Here is a 22136-nt window from a genome sequence, read left to right on the forward strand (position 1 = left end):
GGTACAAATCCAACTTTTGCTATGAGACTCCTGAATCGTTAGATCACTGGTTGGGCTTGTGTGAAGATCTGGTACATTTTTGTTCCATCATGATATGTTACATGTCATGTCAACTGTTACATATCAAACAGTCCCCATTTACAAGGCTGTAAAATTGTAGAAAACAGTAACACAAATAGAGAATTTTAGCAATGCAGTGATATTAAAATGTGTAAATTACTTGCCAGTAATATAGCACGCATTCTACTTAGAATAGATGCTGATACAACAGTCTGCACCAACACTGAAAGTTAGAGCTGGACCAGTAATTACCTAGTAATTGGAAATTGGAAAATGCCAAAGATATATTTGAAACATTAAAAAGGCCGTTACAAGATCAATTTTCAACTGTAAAATGTCTTCCTCAGCACACATTATGGTCACAATAACAAAACAAATTAACAAATTTTAGGGATTCTTACCAAAAACTGTATGTTTATGTCATGTGTTGATGTTAAAAAGTGAGTGTCTCAAATCTAGTCAATGGTATCAGGCTCCAATCTTCAGTAACATTAAGGCTATATACTGAAAATGTCATAAATATGGCTGGCAGTTTCAGTTGAGCTAATTGTTGTTGTCCATAGCTGCAAGATTTTTGAACAACTCAGTTTCAAAACAAGCTTTGTTAGGGCCGTTTCATAGTCGACGCAGGCAACGCGAGCAAGTGACGCAAGCGACACGAGCAACACACTTCCTTTCACAGTCAACACATTGAACACAAGCGACACGGGCGACACTTGAAATGCAATACATCACTCGTGCAACAGGGGGTAGCAGAGTCACCAGTACATTCCAGCAAGCTAGTACTGCTGTAGCTAGCTAGTACTGCTATTTTATTAGAGTGCAGGGCACTAGAACTGTCATATAAATGGGTTGCATTATCACCCCCGCTGGCAACGCATGGTGTTACACACGTTGCTGCGTCGCGTATCAAAAGAATGGACAGCACATTTTGAGACGCAAGCACGCATCATGGAGTCCCAATGCATTCGTGTCTGCATGCCTTTGCGTCAACTATGAAACAGCCCTTAGTTTTCAATGTGATATATGCTATATTATGTATCTAACATCATCATAAGTGCACTGCAATCAAGGTAACATCTTCAGTCAAAGGACCAAACCTCTTTATTCGCTTCTCTTTATATGTTGGTATAAAATAATCCTATATATAACACCAATGCCTGCACTGGACACCTTTGAAACACAGAAGAGAGCTGAGAGTCCTGAACAGAAGTCTGCAGCATCCTAATGAGTCTCTGTGACCTTGACTGAGTGAGCAGAGAGATGAGAGAGACACAGAAAGATGGAGGGAGGAGAGGAACGATGGAGCGATTGGATAGATGGATGAGATGAATGATAGATGGAGGAGATTGAAGGGGGTTGAAATCGAAAGAGAAGAAGAGATGATGGATAGTCGGAGGGAGGGACAGCGATCAGTGATGAAATGGAACATGAAGCCGACGTGTGTGTATCTGTGTGTGTACCTGTTGGTCCAGTGTGTTTGAGGGGCCTGGTCCTTGCTTGGGGCCGGTAGGGCGGGAGCGTGTGGGTGTGTGTGAGAGAGTGTGTGTGAGTGCGCGTTGCCGGGTGGGTTGGAGGAGCCGGAGGAGCCCTGTGAGGGAGAGTAGTCGGAGTAGGTGGCTGAGGAGCCGCTGTGGTTCAGACAGTGGAGCTTATCCACCTCCTCATCTGTGGACTCTGGACAGAGACAGATAGACAGAGAGAGACAGACAGCTCTGCTCAGTGAAAATGTCACATCCTCTTCTTCCTGATAGCCCTCTTTTACGAGTGCTAAAGTGCCTTTGTGTCATGTCTGAAAAGAAAAACCCTGTCTGTATCTGATCACTCTGGATTTGATTTCTTGCCTCAGATCTTTATCAAAATACCAGCTAATAATACTTATATTGGTAGTGTTTTGGTGACTTAAACCACACTTTGATGGCCATATTTCAAAATGACAATGACAGTAGTTTCTGCTGACTGATTCCTGAAGGTACAATGTGGACATCTGAAAAAAAGAAAATGAACACACATGGCTAATTTCTGTTTTGCTTTAATCATTGTTACTCAACGTCTGATTGATTTTGTGTTCAAATTTGATGATCTTAAAGGAATACCTCACCCCCAAATGACTACATGTATGTCAGTTATTCACCCTGTTGAATTTGGAAAGAAAATCTTGCATGCCCCCAGAGTGAAGAAGAATCCAAAAACTGAGAAGATTTCTGGATAAATTTACAGGTATGTGTTTTACAACAGCAAAACTACATCTACACAGCTGTTTAAAAACTCTTACACAGCTCGTGCAGTATCATCCAAGTCTCATTTATCTGGTCGTATGCTCAGTACTTCCAGTAACACTTTACTTGAAGGTATCTACATAAGGGTGACATGACACTGCCATAACTATGACATGACACTGTCATGAACTTGTCATGAACATTATGTACATGTCATAAATGTTTATGACTGCTGTCATTAAGTGTCATTTGGTTTTTGTCATGACAGGTTGACATTGTTTGGCTTGTCTTGAGTATGACAACTTGACATTAATTAAAGTGACATTACCAGAAGATGTCTTTGTCATTGGATTCTTCTTTACCGTGGAGGATTGCGAGACAAAAAAGGTTTCTTCACAAATTCATGGTGACATGGGGTGAGTAACTGACATACAAATGATCATTTAGGGGGGGAATAATTCCTTGAACATATTTGCTTTCTGCTATTTCTGCCCAAAGCAACTATTAGCTTGGCAGGGAAACAAGAAGCTCCATGGAAACACAGCCAAACAATGTTTTCAGTGTTTGAACAATACGATTAATTGTTCAACAGATAATAAGAGAAGAATAATAAGACATTTATTATGTAAAACTGTATTCCATGTGCTGCCCAAATATGAGGATTATATTAGCTTGAAAATATGAGCTTTCTGTTTCATAACATTGTAAATGATATAAAACAGAGAGAGAAAGTAATTTAAAGACTTCACCTTTGGGTCGAGGAAATTGAAATGGGCATTTTTCATTGTTTTCTGATACTGTGTAGACTATCTAAAGAAACCTCAGTCCCAGCTCCACATTTGTTTTATGTTTTTGTCTAACATGTAGGTTGAAGCTGAGGGGGCAAAGCTAGTCGAGCTAAGAAATGATTCTCACATGGAAACCAACAGAGCCTACTGTACGATTTCACATTTTTAATCTTGTGTTAAAGATACAGACCCTTATTAGGACAAAGTAATCCTCCCAAATCCCAGCTCACTGCTTGGTTATAGAAACGGAGCTGTAAACTGTGTTGGCAAAGCTTTAAAAGCTAATAAAAGCTACTGTACAGTACAACAGAATCACTAAGTTTATCCAGAATGCTGTTTATCCTGTATACTGTATGAAAGATAATGAAAGGTTGATGAATCACATTTCTTTCTTAGTCTTGTCAGCCGCTTCTTAACCCAGATTCCTGTGGTGCTCTCATTATATGTTTGGACAATATTGAGTCCACTGCACTGACGCAAGACATGGCCTGGTTATAAAACACGGGTTTAACAGTTTTAAAGTCTTTATTTAACCACACTAGTCCCATTTAAATCAAGAAGCTCTTTTGAATGGTGGACCTGGAAAGAAATCAGAACCAAAACAAACCCAACAGTTGCAGAGAAACATAAAGGCGGGGCCAGGGAGCAGCAGGCTCATGAGTCAAACCTATTAAGATCTTGACAAACCAAACCAAAGGCAGCTTCTTATTAACTTCACCACAAGATCCTTTATTAAGAATTTACACTCACCGGGAGAGACAAGCCATTTGCGTTTTTAATCACTTCACTTCGAGTTCCCTGACAAACGAGTAGATTACATGACGGAGCGCTCAGAGCTACAGCTCGTCACTGAGAAGAGATAATAAACTGTTTCGGGATTAAGGCAGTAAATTATTTTGAACAAAAAAAGGATTTTTGATAGGGCGGTAAAATTAGCTCTGGGCTAAGCAGTAAATCTTTAGTTTACCTCGGATGAAATTGAGGCCTTCAGGGCAAATAAGTAAAAAGGGTTGAGCTAAAGGCTGAACACTTCAGACTAAAACGTATATTCACTGTAGAGGTTTATGGTATTCCCTCTCCTTCTCCGTTATGTGCTGAAATTAATCCGCTTACCACCATGATTAATTAGTGGACATTATTACAACATGCCCCAAAGCGCTTTACAATAGACCACATTAAATTACTGTGTGTGCTGCACGTGCGCGCCCATGTGTCTCCGTGTATGTGTGTTGCTGTACATGTAGAGTATCATACCTTTCTTGTCCTTCCCCAGCAGCACCACCTTTGGTTTGTACATAGGTGGCTCCACCAGGGTGGGCCTCATGTCAGAGATGCGGATGTCATTGGGAGAGCCACCCATCGAGTCCTGTGGAGAGGAGAGACAAACGCCACAGGTTCACATCAGGTAACTACAGTACAGTGACATAACCTCTGACAGCCTAGTTAGGGAACTTACGAGGTAAAAGCAGTACAAATTTCAAGCTCATCAGTTTTTAACCTTGTAGAAGATCTGAATAAGGACCTTCATGATTTGAGGCTGCCTGTCAGTCTATGAAATAATGTTAGTTGAAGCTGGTGGAGTGGAAAGTTGTCAACAATCTAATATAGAGGTCATTAAATAAAGTATTTACAGGTTGCTGGTTTATTTAAAGGTATCCTGTGAAGTGTTTGAACTCCAGTAGCACTCAAATTTATTTTTAGGAGTGGGTCCCCGCTCACATAGGCAACACAATATGCATTCAATGCAGTAATGTGCCAGAAAAGACAGGGAAGAGGAAGACTGCTTGATAGTAAACATGGGTGTAAACAATGCAGATTTTAAAACAATTTCTTAAAAATCATCTTTGCAAAAGTTTTTTGAGGAAGGAAATTAATTCAACATGTTTGTTAGAAACAATACATTTTGGTGAGTAACACTGACTGTAAAGGTTTTGTTTGTTTTTCAAGAAAACCCCACAAGGCCTTTGAGTGCTTAATTTCTAGACTGAAATCATTGCTTATAACCCACTCTAAGTGTGTGGTGATGTATTTATCTGCAGAGACTCCGTCCTCTGCCTGTATTTTCTTATTTAATTCTTATTTTGTTGTGGTCGGGGCACTTATGGGCGTGTAGCTCCCAGCCAAAACCAGCATGCAGATGAAGTCGGGACTTTCTAAAATGGTAGTGATCAGGTAGCAGCAGCATGCATCCAAGAGGAAGCTAAAAATAATCACACACAGCAGCAAAAAAAAATGGAGATATAGAAAGCCAAAACGCCAAGCAGATAAAGCTTGTTCCAAAACAAAAGTGGATCTGGGGTTGGCTTTTCCTTTCACTTTTGTTTGTAAGCACTGGCGGTGAGGATGAGAATAAAGAGCGATGAAGACTTGTTCTTCTTTTTTGTTGGAAGCTTAGTTGGCTTCGAACAAAAAAGACTGACTGTTTGAACAAAACAATGTAATGTTCCAGCAATAGTACATTAGCTTGCAGTGTACGTATGTACAAGCAGTGTAGGGAGGATGGGCCCTATATTACATTTACAAACAGTAAGCAACAGTTCCTCCAGATATGTCTGAATCTATTGTGTGTGTGTGTGTGTGTGTGTGTGTGTGTGTGTGTGTGTGTGCGCAGGGCACACTATGTGACAAACCTCAGAGCTCTCTGTCAGGTCTTCTTTGTCCTTCCTCTTGGGAATGTCAATGCCAGAGTTATGCATTGATCCCTGATCCATTAGCTGAGACTGAGAGAAGTCCTGCATCTCTCTGTCTGTCACCTGGAAAACACACACACATGCACACACAGTTAATTTGTGCTCAATCCTACAGATACACTGGTTTATACTATTCAGTATGGTGATACTGAATGCATTTGTGCGCACGCATGTGTGTTTCCTACCTCTTTCGGAGGCAGGGGCCACGGTGGTTCGTACTGGTCTTTGCTGAGGTGTGTGTGTTCCATGTTGGTTCCTGCCGAGGTGGCAGTGCCTGTGCTCAGCTGGTGCTGGTGCTGGTGCTGGTGTTGATGCTGGTGCGGGTGCCCGTGTCCGGCGTGTACGCTCTTACCCACGAGGCTTTGCACTGACTTGACCATGTTCTTAAGGTCCTCAGGGTAGGGTGTTGGGTAGCGCTTGAGGTTTATCTCCACCTGCACACAAAGAATGGAAATGGGTTGAGTGTACACATGCAAATGAAGGACACACACTGAGTAAGAATGTAGTGGGAATGTAAACATGAAACTACAAAACATTGCAAACAAGACATGAGTACAGTTGAAAGATTATTTAATGATGTCTCTTGCTAGTATTTTGTCAGTCACTGCTAATTTGAATACAGTCACTGACAGACAAAACACAAGCAATTTGGGGAGAACTGCAGGTTACTCAGCAGAAAAATGTGTAAATCTCCTACATCCTTTAACAATATTAGTTACTAGTGCTTCATTGCCCACTCCAATACTGTGCCTGACATGATAAATATCACAGATGCAATACATACAGAAAAGATAGTAGAGGGTTGAGAGCAATGCAAAAACTGGAGTCATATAGTTGCTCCCGCGGTCTTGTACCTTTGACTTTTCCTCAATGAGACAGATATTTTCCAGTACATTTGCTCACTGTTTGTACTGATGATTCAACATGGAGAATTTCATAATTCAAGAGTTGGAGGTGCTCCAGCAGGCCACTCAGTTAACGCTGTCTTTGTAAAACTTGGATATAAACCATGGCTGCCTCATATGACCCCTCGTGCTCAGTTAGTCTTAGGACAGAAAGACAGACAGACAGATGGGTGGACAGGGAGACAGACAGATATATATAGACAGACAGAAACAGAGAGATAGAGAGCTGACCTTGACCTTCCCAGAGTTGTCTTCCTCTTCTTTCTTGTCCTCAAAGTCAAAGGCCACGGTCATCCTCTGCTGTCTCTGCTCCTCCCACAGAGTAGGATTAAAGCTGTCACTGTCCGACTGGTAATCTGGACACACACACACAAACACACACACACACACACAAACAATGAGGGCGGGGTTAAAACTGCTATTATACAGTAGGTCTGTGGATTGTCAGACTAACACTGATCCATGCACAAATACTGCTGCATTCAATTCAGATGTACGTTCACAACCACACAAGTAACACACACATTCATTCATGCATAAAAACACTGTCACACATGACTTCAGAGCACATGGCATCCTATAATGTGACAAATGCTAATGCTGTTATGAAGCTAAGTGCATTGAAAAAAATACACAACATTGACCTTTTTAAATGTCCTTAAACCATGTCTATCCATTCATTATGACACACCCACAGACACACACACCCACGCCCACACAGTTTGTACCCTCGTCATGTCGCGGTTGCTGAGGAAACATGTAGTTGGTCAAAACCTTCTGTTTGGTTTCAGGGTGGGCTTCTGTCTGCAGTGGGATCAGAGCCTTAGACTGCAAACACAGACACACATTTATATTAGTATTCTTCAGGGGATGTTTACTGATCACATAAGTCCTAATTTAAACCTGAACTTACCTCTAATTCTGAAAGACAAAAAGGTGGTTGTTGAATATCTGATTGACTGCAGGAAACTTAAGTTTATTCAGAGCTTGACTTGAAACAAAACCCGCCTGACTAACAGGTGAGAAACAGCCAACGTATTCATGTAAATCACTTGGAAAGAATTTGCAAATCAATTTCCCCAACGGGAAAAATGAAATTCATAGAGGGGAGACACTGATTCCCACTTTACATTGCTAATACAAATTGAATTTTGCAATCTGAACAGTGAGTCAAATGAATTGTCAAATTGCCTCTTTAATTTCCATATTCACCACATATAAAAACATTGAATGATATCTATTTAAATGGTAATATGCTGTAAATATAAATGGCAAAGCACACAGAAAGTCAAAATATATTAATGCAATTGAATTGTCATTTTCTGTTTTGGTATATGAATTAAAGAAAGCCACTCATAAACCGTTTTGCACTTCAGTTTTGTTGATGAGAATTTTCTGGCTGTTAAAGTTGCCAGTTGTGATGCATGAAATGCCAAGTGCAAAGGACATCACTGAATCTGATCTCGAATTGTGTTATATGCCTACATGAGAGCCAACTTTAAATGTAAATGAAAGACTGAATTGCCATTTTACAAATTACATTTGAATTTTAAATGTCTTCTTCAGCAGTTTAAATTGGACCCGGTGTTGTTGTGACTTTGATTTTATTCATTTAACAACTTTGATTAAACTTTGTCATGAAGGATATTTTTGTATTATGAAAGACACTAGAGCTGACAACAAAATAACACATGGTCATAGATGGAGCAATAAATCTACATACTTGATTTACACCACTGTATGATGCTGTAGTGTCACATTATCTGCACTCTCAATACAAATGGCTAGACAGTGGTTAATTTTATGGAGATTTACATGCAGTGGTTATCTGTTTAATATGAATCTTTACAGTGTTTGTGTGTGTTTGTGCTGCAGACTTGTTAGCGTGTAGAGAGAAGAGAGATACCTGATTGTCAGAGAGCCAGAGAGCTGCCAGGTCCTTAAGCTTAGTAAAGGTAAACGGTAGATTCTTTAACCTGAGAGAGAGACACACGGAGGGAGGGAGGGGGGAAAAATAAAAGAGAGATGTTCCTTATGCCCACGCACTGTACAGCCTGCAGAGCACGTAACCATGGCAACACACTCACCCATTCCCATGGTAACTGCAGACCGTGAGAGCAGCTACAGAAGCAAAACGACCATTGAGAAAGTGTTGCCTGCCTGTGTATGTGTGTGTGTGTGTACCTTTTGTCACTACTGAGTCATACTTTGGTCATCTGAGCGTGTGTGTGTGTACCTGTTGTCACTGAGGTTAAGGACTCGTAGTTTGGTCATCTGTCCGATCTCATCAGGAAGAAACTCCAGTTTGTTGGACCGCAGCGACATTACCGTCACATTCTTACAGTTACCGATCTGAAACACAGACATACACACCGGCCATCAGATCACATTACAGTTAAGTATTGCAACGAAAATGATCCGCCGCAGGAGGGACAAGCTACATTACAGAGATGTGTCTGAAGGATATTAGGGCTGCAGCTACTGGTTTCCTTGATACATTGCTTATTTTCTCTGACCAACAGTGCAATAACAAAAGAACCAGCAAATTTTCACAACTGACCCTTGGCTACGTCCCACCCCTTTTACACAACCTGGCCAATCATCGCATAGCATCGTCCAGACAGTTGTCGGACAAGAGCGTGACAACTATACAGCTGTGATCCGTAGGCTCTCATGCAATTGTTGCAGATTTTCTTTATTTTCAGGCTGGTTTTGCAGATTTCAAGCTAAATGTCGTGCATGGAAAAATGGCACCCGTTATCCTGAGAGGTTGGAAGGAGATATATGTAGGGTTAGCTAGCTACTGAAGGTATAGCCTACTGAATGTATCCAAATGCTGCTTTTGCTTTTTAATGATTATAACAGTGAATAAAGACCCACCCTGCTTTACACGAACAACGGGGGGAAACAAGGAAACTGTCAATTTTCAAACAGCTGTGTGTCACTGCAGTGTGTGCAGATGAACAGTGTTTGTTAGGGGATTAGGGGAGCCAAACACAACTCATCTGTGCACACTAAAATGGCACATAGCTGGTTGAATATTGGTTAAGTTTCCCCTTAATTTCATTGTCTTGATTGCCAGGCAGTGGTTCACTTTTACACTGTGATCTGAACGTCAGACTTTAGCTTATATCAGTTTTTGCTGCTGAGTGAGTTTGACATCACAAACACTCCAGTCTTCTGTCCGCTTCTCTCTGAACCCCTTTAAAAAAATTGATTAAAGTTCTTCAGGGAGTGCAGTTTTAGTTAAAGTGTGGGCTCCATATTAGCTCAGACAGCTTGATGGACCATCACAAAGGGGCGGGGATAGGGAAGGGTCATTTGAGAAGCCGGTAGCAGTACATTTATAATATTTGTTGATTCAAAAATCACTCAAATAATTAATCGACTTTCATAGTAGCTGCTGGTTAATTTTTCCGTCAATCAACTAATCATTACAGCCCTAAATAATATGAAGGCCAGCACTGCAGTGCAGATATGAAAGTGTTCATCATGTGTTAATCTTCCTACCTCCCGGGGCAGCTCTGAGAGGAAGTTCTCATCAGCAGCGAAGGTCCTCAGGCTGTGCAGGTAGCCGATAGTGGGAGGCAACGACTCCAACTCATTACAACTACAGTCCAACTCCTCCAATAGAGACAGACTGGGTGAAAAGAACAGACAGAAAAGAAGAGATGCAAAGAAAAATGACATAGAAATTACTCTGCGGGCTGCAAAATCTCTGCTGCAACCTTAGATTACTCAGACTTGCTTAAGTTTTAAGAGGATAAGGATGGTGCTACTTCTTATTTTTCCTATTGCCAACAAATCCTGTGAAAAGACTGAACCGAGAATGGATTCATCCCACGATCAAGTATTGTCTGTAGGTAAAGCTCGATACGACTTATTCGTCTGTGCAACAGAGCTAGTTGTCCAGAATTTATTAAAAACACATCAATGAGTTAAACGCTGCACAGGGTGACATGTTCCTTCATTACCATGAACACACACACACACACACACACACACACACACACACACACACACACACTGCAGTTTACATCTAGTTGGTTCCACAATACTGGAGCTTAAAATATTCACAAACAAATGCACTATTTCCTACTGTTTCAGTAACTTTTAAGCAGTGTTAGGAAATTACTGAGCCTTTAAAAAAATAATAATAATAATTTATATTTTAAGAGTAACATCTTCAGTAGGAATAAATGGGCCTGAAGCTTAGTGCCACAGATGGAGTGCTGAGACAAGGACTAACACAGTGTTGGTTTTGGCCTTTTTATGGGATTTGTTCACAATAAGAAAACTATTAAATAACACCAGCATTATTCTGTAACATGTAATAATAAGAAGGGAAATTTGTCTTTATAGCAGCAACTTAGAAGAAGAGTGTTGAGAGAAAGTAAAGATCATCACATTGAAGAATCAGTCAATAAATTAAGACTCAATAAACCAAATCAATCTTAATCTGGGATTACTATGTACTTGGTCTCATTTGCTGACCACACATCATTTCTTCCCCACTTTGTCCCCTTTGATGTCTAAAATTCTTCAACCTGGATCTCACCTTCTTCACTCAACCAAGATTCACAGTAACATCCACAGCAGGCCCTCTACAGGACACCCTGACCCCCCCTCGACTGCCATCATTGGCCTAGCAGCACGCTAACAGCAGGCTAATGCTAATGAGACAACACTTTTACATTAATGTACTGTCACTGTTAACATTGCATTAGTCTGCTATTATTATTCCCGATGGACCGGACCATCTGGGCCACCATACGGTCTGACAGGAGAGAGGGGAGGAGAGGAGTTTCACATCCTATATTAACATTTAAGGATGCCTTGTTTATTATTTTCTTCTCAGCATTCTTTGTATTCCTTCTTAAAAAAAGTCTGCCTTTTCTCCTACAAAAATACAGAGCTAGAGTTGAATGTGTCAAATACGACATCTTTAACAGCACTCCTAAGATTATTTGGCTGCCGTCTGCCGACCAGCTTCATAATCCTGCACTCGATGGAAGGTGCAAGGGACCACAGTTGCTCAGTGAGCAGTCACTAGGTCACTTTAAGACAGAGTTTCAAGGTTTAAACCTCCCTCGTGTAGCATAAATGCTTTTGTGTGTGGTTTTCACCAGGCAGCAAGAAACTTAAAGGAATACTTCACCCACAAAATGATAATTTGTACATGAATTACTCATCCCATGTTATGTTGACTGTGAAGAAAAAAATGTTTTTCTTGCATAATTCCACAATAAACAAAGAATCCGGAGAAAACAGAGAACACTCTTAATGAATTGAAGTATACAGTGGCTGCATTTAATAAAAGCGAAACCATAAAACATCTGTTTAAAAACTGTCACACAACTTGTGCAGTATAATCTCATCTCAGAAGTCTCATTTATCCAGTCATATGCTCAGTGCGCCCCAAACACATGCACTTTTGCTAAAACCGTACTATTTAAAACACTTCTGCATAAACAGTCTCACACACAGACAAGTAGTGCACCTGGGCAAGCGTGTGTGTTTGAGGTATGCTGTCGCTCACCCACGCCTGTTGCTTCCTGGCCACAAATGAGACTTGGATTATACTGTGCTGCACAGGTTGTGTGAGAGTTGTAAAATGTGGCCCCCTATGATTCCATTCATCAAGAATTCTCATCTTGGTTCACCGTTGGTAGTCTTCACAAGTTCAAGGTAACACAAGGGGAGTAACTGATACACAAATGATTATTTTGGGGGTGAAATATTCCGCTTGCACACTTATTTTAAAGTTACCTCTGGTTAAGCTAAACGTTATGCTAAATGCTGTGGGGTGTACAACCATAAAGACAAGTACAGAAACACATCTACTGATTCAGCTCTGTGTATATGCGGTATACAGTATTTATCCTGTTGCACTGATGCAGCTGGAGGGAAATACAATGTAGTGCTGGTTGAGGTACAGGCATAAATTCTACAGATATAAACTCTGAATAATTTAGTAATATTAACAAATAACTTATGTAGGAATATACAGAATTGTTCATAGGTAGAAACAGATGAGTAGAAATATGATCACATTCATTATTAGTAAGCAAGAGTTAAAAGCTAGAGGGGTAAGAAAAGGATCTTTTCAGGTTTTTTTGGTTTAATCAGAGGGGAAGCAATGGATCTACATTACTACTTATTGAGGCTAAAACCCGGGATTTGTTCAGGAAGACAAAATGTTTGCAGAGCATTCCAATACAAATATGTTGCAAAGAGTGGCATTTAAGTCTCGTATATGTCACTGAGTGTTAAATAGTCTTTTAAAAATGTAATCCATCACAGATTAACTGATTCACACAATACTTAGCAACATAAGTCACTATTCAAGTATTTCAAACAGCAGAAGCGAGCATGATCAATTTAATCAAAATCATACAGATTTAATTTATTATTTCTGTTACTGCAGGCCTTGTTTGGTTTGACTTTCTTCCAAAATCTATCAATCCTGGAGTTCTTATTTGCAGTCTGCGATGTGAGCAGAATTTTATGCTCATAAGCAATCTCTAAAGTATAAAGAGATTTAAAGAAAATCTCAATGACCATACTTCTGAGTTCAGAAATGTTTCAAAAATGTTTCTGCTTAATTCGACAAATGTTCATCTATTTTTCCAAAAGAAGCTAATCTGATTTCTGTGATTGAATCTGGACTGTGATGGATTAGATTGTAACCAAATTACTGTAATCATTTTACATGCAATCATTTCCATCTCAACCAAGCAGATCTGAGCAGAGCTGGTAAAGTACATTTCTGATTAACAATGTAGATTTTATTCAAATATTGAGTCCAAATTGTAAAAAAGTTTGGGAGGCAAATTTGAAGAAAAAATAAAATGATCACTTAATGCCTTGAAACTGTATTAAAGTTTATGTTTGCATGTAATTTGCATAAATTTAAGATGTTTCCCACAGCCCCATGTGGTTGTGAGCTTTGTATCTGTAATGCAATTAAACATCTGTCTGTCTCTGAACGCACCCCTGGATCCAGTAGGCTAATTTTACTCACCCGTGCTTGGGCTTCGCACTAATGCCACAGCAACGCAGCAAACACAACACACAGAACCCCCCAATCATGAGCCAGCATTACAACACAGCAACTAACAGTAATATACAAGGAAAACAACAACCCACCAAAGATAAAACCTGCTGAGAAAATCTGACAAGAATACTGTTGAAGGTGTTTTCAAAATAAAAGTTTATGGCTTATTCATTTGTGCGTGTGTGTGTGTATGTGTGTGTGTGTGTGTGTGTGTATGTGTATGAGAGAGACTTACCTTCCAATGGTGCTAGGCAGTGAGGTCAGCTGGTTGTCATCTACCTTCAATGTTGTCAGCTTCTTCAGCATTCCTAAACAATACGCAAACATGCAGATACATTCACATTAACACACACAATCATGCAACTCAAATAAATATACACTCAGCTATGAAATGGCCCTTATTACAACCACATTAAAGCTGAGGTAGGCAGTTTTATTTTGGCGTCATTGGGCAAAACTCCCATAATAACCTTTCAACACATTGTAATTCAAGTGGTCTGAGAGAAAATGAGACTTCTGCACCCTCCTTGGCTCTGTTTTCAGACTTTAGAAAATCCCATGACTTTGGCCAATCACAGATCATTTCAGAGAGAGGCCGTTCCTATTGGCTGTGCATGAAAGCTGCTATTCCAGCATTAGCAACAACTGCTTACGCTGCAAAGCAACCCAAAAAAATGAAGATGGGCTTGTAAAAAGGGAGTCAAAAAGAGAGTCTGACAATAAACAAGATAGAAAAACGTGTCAGTATTGGCAAAGCGTTTCAGTGATGAAGAAAAAATGTTGCTAATAGTTTAGCTTTCTACTAACCAGAGCCAAAGGTTCACAGTTTTGAATCTAAGTTCATGTTTATCAAACTAGCTAGAGGCTTGAATCAAAGTATGTCCTCCGCCACACTTGCCGCCACTACAGAATACTCTGGGAGGACCATCAGCCCGCCGTAAGCACTGAATTTAAGTTGCTAAAGCTGCCGGCCAAATGTCCATCCCCAGAGCTGCTGCCTGCCCTCCCCTGGCGAAGCAGTCCACAGCAGCGGGGAGCAAGGCAGAGGGAATGCGGGGTGTGGTAGCTCGCTAATTCTGGTTTTATTTGTGGTCTGATAAACAGAGAGACAGTTCTACAATGAAATACACTGTAAGATTAAATAAAGCAATGTATGGGAAACACTGGATTTTTGCCCTTTCCAGAAATCTGCATATCCCAGCTTTAACTGAAAGAAGTGAAATTAAAAATATAGAGTGGGTGCTATTCTATATTTTTCTTTAAGTGCAGATGCAGCGTATTTCTCTTTATAATAAAGCTCCGGTGTTATCCAAAAAGTACTAATCAGTGAGCCACACAGTTGCAGTGGGTGCCATGTTCTTTCATTGCCATGAACACTATAGTTTATTTTGAGTCAGTCCCACATACACCATCCTGCTGCCATAAATATTCCCAGCGCAACAAAATGCATATCAATTGGAGTCTAAAAATAGTCCCAAACACATGCAAAATGTGTTCCTGTTTGACTATCATTTGCTGAAAACTACAGAGTCCAGCTGTTTTAGTAAATTACTGAAAATGAAACTATTTATATGTGACCTGTTTTTTAAGATATTCATGACTCAGTGTGGCTTTTTATCAGATTTTCATCAGATTTGTTGCCAGTAAGAAAAATATAGAATGACACCATTATCGCTATTACACCTTTCAGTTAAATGTGCTACATCACTCTCACTCAGCTAGAACCACTCTGTGATATGCCCAGTATAACTACAGTCCTCTGCTGCTGCCGACTGTACAGACCCATCGGAACCTTAACAGTTGGGAATCTGAATGTTTTGCCACATCTTCATGACCTTCAGTGTATGAGTGTCTTTGTGTGAGCATGTGTGTATGTGTTTGTGTGTGTACCTATAGAGTCAGGGAGGTGCTGCAACATGTTGGAGGATAGCAGCAGGTCTTCTAAGGCCTCACAGCCTGAAATATCTGTGTCCAACGTCTCAATACGATTCTTAGCTAAGTCAAAGTACCGCAATTGACGAAGTTTTCCTATCGACTGCAGCAGGCAGGGCGAGAAGAGAAAGGAACAATCAAAAGACAAGAAAAGACAGATGAGCAAAAATCTGAACAACAGTGTCATTCAAATATTTCCAGAGTTGTTTTTTAACTGTATGAGCTGAAAGTGTTCTTACCCCTGGTACACACTGTAGAGAGTTGTTATCCAGCCACAGCTCTCTTAGGCTGTGGATCTGTTCCAACACCTCCGGCTAACATGCAAACAGAAGAATCCATATCAGCATATAATGATTTCATATGCATCCACAAATATGCAAATATGTGGCTATTTATATAAAACAACTGAATTATGCATCAACATCAAAGGACACCATCTCAGCACTAATGTTGTGAACATCTACAGATCCAACAAATAACTTTACTGCATCTTTCGACCAAGTGTTTGGCAATAATCAAGAAAATAAAAAAATGTTGGCAGAGTGGGTGAGACTGGCAATCTCTCCCTGCATGCTCCCTCGGTCTTGGCAAGAACCATGCAGCCAACTGACTTCTGTTATAGCCAACTTCCTGTCTGACCCTGATGTCATATCCTGTCAGCCTCCATCCAGAGCTCTCTTCCTTGCATCGTGTCACTGTGTCCCATTTCAGGGTCTATCTGAAGGATGGTAACAGGCTGAACTTGCTGCAGCCTGCAGAGGATTGACCATATGCCGTATTGGGTCTTGAAATGTGAACTTAGAAGGCAGCGGCCCCATAAAATAGGACACAGCATCTGTGTTTCTGTTTGGATTCCTCCGTCTTTTAACAAATAAATATGGTTCAACTGGCTAGCCTCTACTGAGACATTAATATACGAGCTTCCTGTGATCACAAAGGAAATGTATATTTGAACACTTAATTCATGCTGCATTTCAAAATACAATTAGTCTCACCATTTCAGTGAATTCATTGCTACCCAGATCCAACCTTTCCAACTGTGTCAGTCTATGGATGGACCTGAGAGAAGAACATACATTGATTAGCACTACCACATTGTGACATATCTACATTTTATACTTTTATATACTAAAAAAAAGCACAGCCCATATATACACCTTCACATTTTAATACTTGTATTTGTATAAGTATATGTTTTATGTTTGAATTTTTCTCATTTGTCTTTTTTATAATAATTACTTTTACATATATTATTATTCTTTGTTGCAGTGGTTCCTAATTAGTCCAGCCATGGGGTCCAGATTTCTCCTTAGTCATTAGGTCAAGGTCGACACAGTTTAATACATTCAGCATCATACTTTGGCCATGTTGTCGAGCTATTTTGTTGTCTCTGTTAAGCAGGCGTCCATTTGTCACTCACTCTACAGCCGGAAAAAGCATTTCAAAATAAAAGCTCTGTGCCAGAAATTCACTGTACTTGAAAATAAATTGTGTATTTTACAAACTTCAATTGTGGTCCATTCAGAATGGACCCGTGACCCACTTGGAGACCACGACCCACCAGTTGGGAACCACTGATTTATTGCATATTAGCTTTCGAGTACCGCCTTGAAACTATGCCACCCTGCATTTCACTCATTAACAAATAAAACCTTTGAATCTTTGAATCAATACACAATTACATCTGATAATATTACTGTTGTACATTGTGGTGTATTTCTGCTTTCCTCGTTGGGTTTTTCTTTCCTGATTCATATGTAACATATCAACATTTGTAAAGTAACATAGTACATGAGCTGTTTTTCTCATCAGGAGGTGGAGGGAATGGTGGATGGCCTTATACTTGGGCAACACAGCTGCCAAGCTACAGATCACTGTTTGAGACCAACAAACAACAGCACCTTGAGTGTAGCACCAAACCTAAGTGGTTTTAGCTACACATTGTGTAATTTCCTGATGGAATTTCTGGCACATTGCAGCTTTTTCTTGCAGTGTTTGAGCCACCAAACTTGGGTATTTTTTACCGACCCATCATTACTTTTTCAGCAACTTTTGTACCACCAGGGGTGGATGTTTTAAACCAAAACATGATCTTTTCCTAACCAAAACCAAGTGGATTTAGTGCCTAAACCTAAACACACCTTTGTCAAAGCACTGTTGAGATGAAAATTTCAATTCTGCTGAAAAATACACAAATATAATGTATTCTTGGTTTGCAGAACTGTAAATTTATTCTGGCGTTAAGATTGTTATTGTGTTTCTGCTTTGCTTTAATTTAGAAGTAGCATCTAGAATGCTGCCGTGGATAATTTGCCTTTGATACTGCATGCAGTGTCCATAATTAGAGAAGTTTGGAAAGAATAATGCAACTAATTTTGTATTCAGGCAAATTTCTGTAAGCCCATGTTGACTTTAGTGTGTACACAAATGGGTCAAAGTGCTGTTTTATATTTAGAATAAAGTGTCAAAGCAAAGACACAACAGTATCAAATGATCTACTAACTGCACAGAATGATTACTGAGAAAGTCTTTCTATTGAATGGTGGCATTTAGGATGTATGCTTACTGTATATGCTCAAAGATTAATATGTGTTGTAGCACTGTCCATAATGCTAGTAAAGAAAAAAATAGGGCAAATGTGGTATAGTTTCCTGGGGAGTGATGTTTACTAAAGCTGCATCTTTCCTTTTTAATATTTACTATCATTTAATTTACATTTTGGAGACATGAATGTCCCTTTCTTTCTCAGGTTAGCTAGGTGGAGAGCAATGGTGTGATTCCCCTGCAACTTAAAACATTTTAAGGAAAAACCTTGGCTGATGATGCTCACATTTAGGAAGCAGATCAACAGCCAACACATACTATTAACCATATTAATAGTTAAAGTGCAAGGACGGCTGTGCAGTGGTAGTTGTACTTGTAAAGTAGAAATTGCAGCAGTAGTATTATTGGCATTGTTATTAATGCTTTTCATAATCTATTTTAATTTAAATCACTTTTACTCTACATTTTTGAAAGTTATCTGTGTAAGGTACAGTTTTAATGGTTAACAGGAAACATTTAAAACTACTAACTAAAAACACATTACTGTTATGACAGGCTTCATTAGTATTCAAGACCACCTGCCAGGGATAAATATAGTTTTAGTCTGAACACCTGGGAAAGCAAACGTACACTCAGTAATATCATGAAGCATCTGTGTTTGTGTGTTTATGAGTGTGCAAATTTTGTGTCTTCCCTTCTTTTCTTTCTTTCTCACACACAGTTATGGCAGTTTGTCTTACTTTGGCATGGTTTTCAGGTGGTTCTCTCTGAGCTCCAGGATCCGTAGTTTGGAGAGTCTGATAAACAAAAGGAACATAAATGAAAAATTTATTTGGTGTATTCAAATTCAAATTTAAAAAAAAAAATGTAGAAAAAGACCCAGGCCAGAACCAGTTTCAAATGTGTTTTCTAATCAGTGTCACTCATGAGCTTCCTCATGTTTCACAGGATTTCATTTGAAATTCATCATCAACTGACCAGTACAAGCTGCCCTCACCCGCAATAACAGAATAAAACCTGCAGAACAACTTGTTGGAAATAGAATTGTAATAAAGCAATAAACCAAAAATACAACACCATGACTTCACCTGAATGAAATGCCAAAAGTATATTTATGGGTTAATTGATTGAATGGAACAGGATTAGACAGCCCATTCTCACTCTGAAGTTGTCAAATACCTCCGCTTTGTCAGTGATGTCTGCGTCAGTTTGATATGCGGCTGGGCAGTGTCAGTTTGTTATGCAGCTGGATGCAACCTTTCGTGGTGTTATGATATGCCCCGGTCAGCCAAATGGCACCTGTAGCAGTGGTATGATATGCAGCTGGATGCCGTCAGGTTCAAACACCGGCAGTAATGACATAACATAAGGAGCTGCAAAGTCTCTAATGGTGGTAGATGGGTTCAACAAACCACAGGCTTTCACCTGGGAGCATGTGTTTGCTTCCTGTATGAATGTAGAGCCAAATCAACCTAACCATGCACTTCTGTTGACATCCTGGCGTTACTTGCAGCATCCTGGGTTAAACAGTGCATAATATGTAGATGTGAATGGCCACTGACAAAGCTGCCATATGTGATGACTTGGAATGAGAACACCTTGGAACAGCCATATATTTTTTGGGAGATGAAAACATGCCTCAAATATAAAAGATGCCCTAAAGATAAAACTCCATAAAAGGCCTAAGCCTCAGGGTTATCGTGCCTCATTATCAGCTTTTTAAATAATCAAAAAACATTTAAGTATGTGCAATACATAAAGCATAAAGGCTGACAAACCTGGCTTTGCCCACCACCCCCAGTCACAACCAGTGCACACTAACAATACACGCATCCCTTTACCTGCCAAAGTTAGCCGGCAGATACTCTAAGAAGGCATCGTTTAAGAAGAGCTGGGTCAGATTCAGGAGCTGCGTAAAACCATCTGGGAGTCTGGAACAGAGAGAAAGGGGGAGAGGCAGAAAGACACAAATAAAATAAGAACATATGGAAAAGAAGAGTAACAAAAAGAAAATGTGTGTCCTTGAAGAGCCACGGACATTGTTCCCATAACAACCCTGTAGAAACAGCTAACTGCTGTTAGTCCGCAGATGACTCATCTCCTGCACGCATAAACACACGCACAAAGTAAAAGAAGCATCTCTGTCTGCAGTATACTGTGTGGTTGAGTCCAGTTGTGCTTCATGGACATTACGCCAACAGGAAAACAGCAATTACTGCCGTAACACCTGATGCTCTAATAGTAAACAACATCAGTTCTTTATTGTAGCAATTATATCTGCTAATGTCGAGCAATAGCTGAGCAAATAACATATATATGATTGTATGGCAGTGTAGGGTCTGTGGATGCAGCCAACTGTTATAAAATATTTAGCACCTCTGTGGTGCTATATATGTATGGATTGGAATACGTAAAAGCAGGGGAAAAAAAATCTTGAACAGTGTCGGTCCCTTTGGCAGAGAAAAATCTGCACAAACAGCTGAATACAGTACATACTGTAGCACATGCATCAAACAATCCATCACACACTGAGCTGAGTCCAGGTCCATTCAAACCGGTAGATAAATTTGGTGCTATCAACAAAATATGGAACACAGTTTTCTACCGTCAATAGATCCTGGTTCCAAAAGATACTATAAACGAGCCAATTTGAAAGTGTTTGAGAGATGTTTATTTTTAGGATGCCAGAGTCAGTGTTTTATCTCAGGTTGTTATCCAGAAGCAGATAAATGAGCCCCTGAATTTTTCAGTTTATTGTCTGTGCAGCTATGTGTCCACCTTGCAAAATGTGCTGGACATAAACTTTAATATTTCATGACCTCAAACCAGAGGTCTGAGTATTCCAACGGATTCAGCAGCTGTAATATGAGTAAGATGTGTGTGTTGGTGTCTTACTTGGTGATAGGGTTGACACTGGCCTCCACCACAGACAGGCCTTTACAGCATTTTATATTGTCTGGAAACTCCTGGATACCTGTAACAGAGCAAGACAGAGGGGAGAGGAAATGTGGTGGCATGTGTTATTTATTTTTGTTGAGTGAAATCCTATAAAGGCAGGGAATTATTATCTACAAGGGCCAAAATCTTCTATCACAGTACATGCAACTTTATATGACGATAACTTTGTATATCAAGATACAGTAACTGTTATGTGAATTCAGTTAACAAATAGTTTAAAGTAACCATGCCGTACTTCATCAGATATGATTATTTTCTTTCTTCATTTGGAACTTTAATAGACTTTACACCTGAAAAACTAAAATCTTCTAGAAGTTTTGAGGTTACTGGGCACAATAATTTTTACAGGTTTCTATATTTACAACTTCACTCTCCTCCTCCATGTCTACCCAGGTCACATAATCTTGCAGCTGGACTCAATCATGGATGTATAAAGAGAACTGGATACAGTGTTGGAGAAGGAGGCGGAGCCCCATTCATTACTATGAATGTTGCTCAGCAGTGGATGAAGAAAAAAGTTAAACTGCCGCCTTTAAAATTACCCGGATGATCGGCACTGCTTCCGCACTGTGTGACCCATAGAGCAGGTGCACTAGAGACTTCAGCCAGCTGAGCCAACAACTTTCAGTTTCACATCTTGCTGAACTAAAATGGGGATAATGTGATTGAATTGCTCTTCTAGACATTGCAAATGTTACTGGAGCAAATGAATCAAATTCTGTTTGGGAAATTAATTATTTCACAGGGGGTGTGATGTCAAAAAACGTATCCACTGATTTCTTAAGCCATGCAAGTCTATGGGGAAAAAGTCTTTCTGGACCCCAGGGCATCTCATGGTGGATGTAATTACATTGTTTGGCCACTCACTACGAAATTGGCTTCCAAACCTGCACACTCCCTGTAGGCTTGGATTCAAGTCACAAGAATGATGAGATTATGCTACAATCCAGCCCTGATTTTTGGTCCATTGTCACACACTGTTC

The 22136-nt window shown here is 39.9% G+C and overlaps 1 protein-coding gene across 11 annotated transcripts in view; it reads right to left on the reverse strand.

Annotated features, from left to right (window-relative positions):
• lrrc7 (leucine rich repeat containing 7) overlaps positions 1 to 22136 on the reverse strand; it is a 149022-nt gene that overhangs the window by 27083 nt on the left and 99803 nt on the right. For 7 of the 11 annotated variants that reach the window (XM_049587918.1, XM_049587920.1, XM_049587914.1 and 4 more), the window contains 17 exons: positions 21091 to 21169; positions 20037 to 20126; positions 18936 to 18992; positions 16647 to 16710; positions 15891 to 15965; positions 15610 to 15754; positions 13955 to 14027; positions 13687 to 13704; positions 10173 to 10302; positions 8899 to 9014; positions 8569 to 8638; positions 7391 to 7490; positions 6894 to 7018; positions 5943 to 6191; positions 5698 to 5820; positions 4322 to 4433; positions 1524 to 1737 (listed from right to left, as the gene is read on the reverse strand). In XM_049587918.1, coding sequence (XP_049443875.1) covers positions 1524 to 1737; positions 4322 to 4433; positions 5698 to 5820; positions 5943 to 6191; positions 6894 to 7018; positions 7391 to 7490; positions 8569 to 8638; positions 8899 to 9014; positions 10173 to 10302; positions 13687 to 13704; positions 13955 to 14027; positions 15610 to 15754; positions 15891 to 15965; positions 16647 to 16710; positions 18936 to 18992; positions 20037 to 20126; positions 21091 to 21169 — 1840 coding nt within the window. The remainder of the gene's footprint in view (positions 1 to 1523; positions 1738 to 4321; positions 4434 to 5697; positions 5821 to 5942; positions 6192 to 6893; positions 7019 to 7390; positions 7491 to 8568; positions 8639 to 8898; positions 9015 to 10172; positions 10303 to 13686; positions 13705 to 13954; positions 14028 to 15609; positions 15755 to 15890; positions 15966 to 16646; positions 16711 to 18935; positions 18993 to 20036; positions 20127 to 21090; positions 21170 to 22136) is intronic. The other 4 variants (XM_049587924.1, XM_049587916.1, XM_049587915.1 and 1 more) reach the window with 3 other exon arrangements.

This window comes from Epinephelus fuscoguttatus, linkage group LG10 (assembly GCF_011397635.1).
Source record: "Epinephelus fuscoguttatus linkage group LG10, E.fuscoguttatus.final_Chr_v1".
Taxonomy (NCBI): Eukaryota; Metazoa; Chordata; class Actinopteri; order Perciformes; family Serranidae; genus Epinephelus; species Epinephelus fuscoguttatus.